Source organism: Primulina tabacum, chromosome 15, assembly GCF_025594145.1.
Source record: "Primulina tabacum isolate GXHZ01 chromosome 15, ASM2559414v2, whole genome shotgun sequence".
In the NCBI taxonomy this organism is placed as follows: domain Eukaryota; kingdom Viridiplantae; phylum Streptophyta; class Magnoliopsida; order Lamiales; family Gesneriaceae; genus Primulina; species Primulina tabacum.
The window spans coordinates 34,057,771-34,063,865 of NC_134564.1; the positions used below are offsets into that span (position 1 = coordinate 34,057,771).

Sequence of the window (6,095 nt, forward strand, 5' to 3'; positions counted from 1 at the left end):
AATATTTTTTTTAAATTTTAATATAATTCTAAATTTTCTATACAAAATAATAATTTATACACATATAACATATGAGTATGTAAAAAAAAAAAAAAAACTTCCACGCACATTAAATTTAGAAATAAATATGATAAAATCATTTAAAATAAAAATTACAATATAGAAATCAAAAGGATAATATATCAATGAACATTTTTTGATTTATTTGTTATAATAATGATGATCACAATAAGCATCATTACTATTATTATTTGTTATTCTTTCTTTCTTCAAATAGTTCAAACCCTACTGCTCTAAACATCACACATACCGAAAGTTTACAGATCCAAATTCTTATGCATTTGCGCGTAAAATTCTGGTACGATTCCGACGCATCTCGAAACGTTAGCCCGATTCGATAACATGCCCAGGATTCTATCAACATGAACCTCAATCACGAGAAAAGAGACGAAACCAAACTCATCAAACGCTTCCACAGAGGAGCCGAAGAAACCTCATTGTCCCTTCACGCCAACAAACTTCTCGATCCCTTTAATTTGTTTTTGGATATTTACTGTTTTTTGGGTTCCATTCAGTTTTAAAAAAAAAAACACCCTCGCGACATGCATGCTTAATGTGACCAATTGTTTTAAACTCATTTACCTAGTTAAGTTGCCGAGGGGGGTTTAAGGTCATGTAATAAACATCAAGAAAATTTTAATTCATTCAGCATGTTTATTTTTAAAACTTTAAATATATCATTAAATTAAACACAATTTATACTATTATGTAAATGTTAAGCGAGAGAACTTATTACTGCCATAATATATTATTTATTTATAAAATATATGTTTGGAAAAAAAAAAAGATTTGTCCAATATTATTTTATAAACCAGTTTAATAATTTTTGGAGACCACAAATATATAAAAATTAATTATCTATCGATTTTGGACATGAAACACATGAATGAAATGGTCATTTGATAAACAGTACTAACTCCAACTTTTGGTCCTTTTATTTAAAAATCAATAATTAATTTTGCTTGTTCAGCATGCATCACAAATTTCAATTTCAGTTGTTTAGTTTAGTACACATGAAAAACACTCAACTATTACAACTTTTGAAACCGTCGATTATCACAACACTAGGTGACACTTTTCATGTGTCCCTTGACCAGCCTTGCAAGAAGGAATTCTCCTTCTGTAAAAGAGGGGCCTACAGTTCAAGTTGGGTACACATGAACTTCACCAGCTTCGATTCTGCACATGATAACCGACATCATCCAATCTGCTTTATAATGCAAAGAGAGTTTGAATTGCATGGCAGCGCCCTAACCTACCTTTCTTCAATGTGGGGCTGGATGTGAGAATCAACAAAATTGGCTGCCAACCACGTGAAATTGCCTCCACAGTACTTCTTCAACACGAAGTACATGCATGATGCATACCATCACCTTTGTGATTTACTGATATAAATAAAGGCCAGTTTCGAGATTAAGTAGCCCATCTTCCCCTCTGATCCATTTTCTTCAAATTTTCGGGCTATGGAGTTGCCTGTGAAGAAACCATATTCTGGTCACCAAGAAACTGATCATTATAAAATAAAGACTAAAGATTTATCATACACATTGTTTCCAAGATATGGTTGGCTTGGGTGGAGAGAGGGCTCAAGCTGCAATGCTAAGCGCATTTTGAAGAACGTGAATTGTGAAGCCAAACCGGGAGAACTTACAGCGATTACTGGTCCAAGTGGTGCTGGGAAAACCACATTACTAGAAATTCTAGCAGGGATGATAGTCCCGTTTAGGGTTTCCGGTCAGGTTCTTGTCAACGACCAGCCTATGGACGAAGAACATTTTCGCAGAGTATCAGGTTATGTGACGCAAAATGAAGCTCTCTTTCCACTCCTAACGGTTGAAGAGACGCTGACTTACCATGCACGTCTGAGGCTTAAAGCGGGTCCTGATAAGGTCAGAAATCGAATCCAAAGGCTGCTGAAGGAACTGGGACTGGAGCACATTGCTGGTGTCCGAGTCGGGAGTGAATCGAGCCGTGGAATTTCAGGGGGCGAGAAGCGTAGAGTGTCGATTGGGTTGGATTTAGTGCATAACCCTGCAGTTCTTCTGCTTGATGAACCTACTTCCGGGCTTGACTCGGCCTCTGCTCTTCATGTTATGATGCTTCTCAAATCCATGGCCGAGAACCAACGTAAGACGATAATACTAACAATCCATCAACCGGGATTTCGGATTCTTGAATTATTCGAGAAAGTTATACTGCTATCCAATGGTGTGGTTCTTCATGACGGTTCTTTGCATCTCCTAGAGGAACGGTTTAAATCTGCGGGCCATTTCATCCCTCGGCATGTAAATGTGCTTGAATTTGCAGTTGATATAATAGAAAGCCTGCATAAAGAAGAAAATGACGTCAAACCTTACGAAATGCAGCAAGAAAGTGATTGTATCTCCAAAAATACAGAAGGATATCGAATATCATACTGCAATTCCCCATTCAAAGAGGTGCTGATTCTCAGCCAGAGATTCTCCTTGAACATTTTCAGAACCAAACAGCTTTTCGCAGCAAGGATGATTCAAGCATCACTGGTGGGAATCATGTTAGGGACGATTTTCATCAATGCCTTCAGTGACTCCGTGAAAACGAAGGTGCAAAACCAATTGGGATTCTTTGCCTTTAGTCTTACATTCTTAATGTCATCAACAACGGAAGCTCTTCCAATTTTCTTGCAAGAAAAAACAATTCTAATGAGAGAGACTTCAAGGGGAGCATATAGAGTATCTTCTTACATCATAGCAAACACCATAGTGTATTTCCAATTCCTACTAGTAGTTTCTATTCTCTACGCAACTCCCGTATATTGGCTTGTTGGGTTGAGGCGAGAAATTGATGGATTTCTCTACTTCTTTCTAGTAGTTTGGATGGTTGTCTTGATGTCAAACTCTTTTGTAGCGTGCTTCAGTGCACTGGTGCCAAATTTCATCATGGGAATGTCTCTGGTCGCTGGTATTATGGGGTCATTTTTCCTGTTCTCGGGATACTTTCTATCAAAGGATGCAATACCCAAGTATTGGAAATTCATGCAGTACCTGAGCCTGTTCAAGTATCCATTTGAATGTTTAATGATCAATGAGTATGGAGGAGAACAGGGGAAGTTGAGGTGCTTAGACACTATAGAAGGCCAGTGTTTAATTTATGGGGATCGATTCTTGATGAGGCAAGGTTTGAAGGAGTCACAGAAATGGAATAATTTGGTTGTGATGTCGTGTTTCATTTTTTGTTACAGATTCGTAGGTTTTTTGAGTCTCTGGTACAAATCATACAGACCCGCAAGTTAATGTACCTTCAAGCCATTTGCTTTTAAGCGCCTGTTTACTTGTCATTTTGCAACAAGCACAAAATCATTTCTCTACGAGTAGTGCACGGCTTGCTCTTTCAGAGAATCCTCATAAACATTAGCATTGATGTTTTAAGAGATGGAGATACAACTCAGAATCATTTATACCCTTTCAGTCTCATTTCATTGTCTTCAAACTAAATCGACAGTAAATTTTTTATTTTTCATGTTAAAGATTTTCCAACCGCTTCTACAATACACAGCAAAAGCAAACAAAACTCAACAAGAACGAGGACGGACGTATATGATCTATTTTGGCAGGTTACTTCAATCTAGTGGATCCAGTCTTCGTTGCTGCAGTTACACAATTCTGATTTAAATACAATGCGATATAAAGCACAGCAGGAAAAAGATTTCGACATTACCACCAGCAAAATTCACTATAAAGATGAAATTTAAAAACAAGTAATACTTAGTGCAACATATATATACCACTACAAATGCAGGCATAAGACAAGGCATGCACATCCCTTTCCACAAAAAAGCAGAAGATATGCATGCCAAGGCTTATGCCCGCAGATTACAAATCCCCAACTTATTCACCAATGTCCTTGATAATAAAAAACGAACAGAAGAACCTATACTAAAACCATCCTATCACCATATATCTCCGTGAGAAGATGAGTTCAGAGAACTGAATAAGGAAACTCTTTTCCTTTTATCAGACATAGTATTTCTTGATGAGAATTCTTCTGACTCATAAAATTTATCGAGCACAGACCTTAAAGCCTTACGAACAGAATCAACAAGAAGTTGGGATCCTTCCACATCCGCATTGCATCCAGCAATCACAAAGACATTTATCATTCTACTTCCCAAGGTAGCAATCTCCGCTCTTACTGTTTTTAAAGGGAGAGCTTCAATGGCTTCTCTTATATCGGAGAGAAGCTCGGCTTTGAAATCACAACACAGGGATGCTCGTATAGAAAAGGAATTTTCATCGTCCTGGTCTTCTCGTTCTACTATCAATTCATCAATGTCTGTTGGCACGAGCGTGCCACTGGTAACTTCAGTCGCATGGTCTCTTAATTCCTTTACTTGATTTACTACTTCAGCAAGTAATGCTGCTTTGTCCATCTGCCGAAGAAAGTGAAAATGATCAACCAATTCAACAATAATATTCAAATTGAGCTGATATAAATGAAAAAACCAATTCAAAAATTTTGAAAAAGATTAAGGACATTTTTGAAAGTTGAAAATGGTGAATGATTTAGGTCATCGTGCCTTTTAATCACTCCCTCCATCTCTTCACCTCATAAAAACAAAAGAAAACAGCATTTTCCTCCATTTTGATGTTGATTTAATAGTTCATGATTATCTAAGCTCATTATGATAACAAGCAGATATGAGATACCTGCTCTGTACGTCTATCCTATCAAGCATATCTTGATAGCAACAAGTGCAAAAACTCTTTTTTAACATACGGGTAAAGTTTAAAATGTTCGTAGACAACACTTTTGTGAGATAACATCGATATCAACCACAAAAACGCCAGCAGATTGAAGCAAGGAACAGCAAAGTAATAATCTGATATAAATTCTTTACAAAGTTGTCTGCTGGAAATAATTTTGAGTAAGATGACAGCTATAGGAATGAAAACTTCACAAATAAAATCAAGAAAACTTTTTATAGCAATACTACAACACATTTGCGCGCGCACTATGATCAAAATCAGGGAGATCCCAGGGAGATGGAAATACTTGCGTAAGAATGATATGCTCTGAAGTAACGCAAAATGGAACAAAATAATATTGCGTTACCTTAGCTGTGCCAGGAATTAAACCCCTAAGAGTGGTCAAATGAGCATTTATTCTTTCTCTTCTCCTCCTTTCAGCCTCACTGTGGTTCCTCAAAGCTAACAATGCCTTCTCTGCACCGGTTACCTTTCGTCCAGGCTTAACGAGAGGCTTCACACGCTCTGCTCTCTTACCATCCAAAACCAATGATAACCCTTCGTTTGAGACCTCTTGAAACCCAAAACAGTTGTCTGAAAACCCGTCAAAGTTGTTGCAAAAATCCATCTTTTTTTCTTTTCTTTTTTATCAGAAAACACAGCCGTTGCAAGGCGAAGGCAAAAGAATTTTGGGGCAGATTAAAAGAGGTGATAATTCTTGAAATGGGATTGCTGAGCTTGTTTTGCTCTATAAAATCAGTTGCCTGATGGGATAAACCAATGATAGATACGAGAACTGTGGGTTGTAGTAATTGTGCTGGATTTTTTGTTCATAAAATGGGATACTGGCAAAATCTTTTGGAAACCATATCGAAGATTTGTTATAAAAGCACAATAATACAGATGATGGATGCGAAATTTCCACTCAAATGTCAACTAGAATCCTTTACTTGGGCCCTGACTGCTACTTTTTGATCGCTGCATTAACTCTATGCGCCATTTGGTGTCCCTGCAGGCCATGTTTTTGGGAGAAAAACTTGTGTGCAAACAACTATTTAAACCAAATCTCTTCGAAAGTTAGGCCGTTCATCAAATTTCAAGGTCCCTTTTTCCCTGCACGGGGACTAAAATACATGTCGTCGGTAATTTCAGTGTGAACTCGTTCTTTACCAACTCCAAAACAATACACAAGTCGCCTTGAACCAGTAATTTTCTTTTAGCCCTTTACAATAATTACATAATTTTTGCACTTTATGAACCAGTAATTTTCTTTTAGCCCTATCAGTAAATTCATACCAGTATACAATAAAA

The 6,095-nt window shown here is 37.2% G+C and overlaps 2 protein-coding genes across 2 annotated transcripts; one reads left to right on the forward strand and one right to left on the reverse strand.

Annotated features, from left to right (window-relative positions):
* The first annotated feature begins 1,180 nt into the window (after nucleotides 1–1,180).
* LOC142527957 (ABC transporter G family member 10-like) lies at nucleotides 1,181–3,535 on the forward strand. Its single transcript, XM_075632964.1, has one exon. The coding sequence runs from the start codon at nucleotides 1,524–1,526 to the stop codon at nucleotides 3,330–3,332; it is 1,809 nt and encodes a 602-aa protein (XP_075489079.1). The 5' UTR covers nucleotides 1,181–1,523; the 3' UTR covers nucleotides 3,333–3,535.
* Nucleotides 3,536–3,787: 252 nt separating this feature from the next.
* LOC142527958 (transcription factor bHLH30-like) lies at nucleotides 3,788–5,815 on the reverse strand. The gene is made up of 2 exons (XM_075632965.1): nucleotides 5,152–5,815; nucleotides 3,788–4,468 (listed from the first exon to the last, which is right to left on the reverse strand). Exons 1-2 carry the CDS (start codon nucleotides 5,410–5,412, stop codon nucleotides 3,989–3,991), a joined length of 741 nt encoding a protein of 246 aa, XP_075489080.1. The 5' UTR covers nucleotides 5,413–5,815; the 3' UTR covers nucleotides 3,788–3,988.
* Nucleotides 5,816–6,095: the final 280 nt, after the last annotated feature.

Excerpts from the sequence above, each read along its gene's own strand:
- LOC142527958 (XM_075632965.1), bottom strand. The coding sequence starts at position 5,412 with ATGGATTTTTGCAACAACTTTGACGGGTTTTCAGACAACTGTTTTGGG. Across the intron at positions 4,469-5,151 it reads TAATTCCTGGCACAGCTAAG|ATGGACAAAGCAGCATTACT; the intron begins GTAACGCAATAT and ends TTTCTTCGGCAG.
- LOC142527957 (XM_075632964.1), top strand. The coding sequence starts at position 1,524 with ATGGAGTTGCCTGTGAAGAAACCATATTCTGGTCACCAAGAAACTGAT.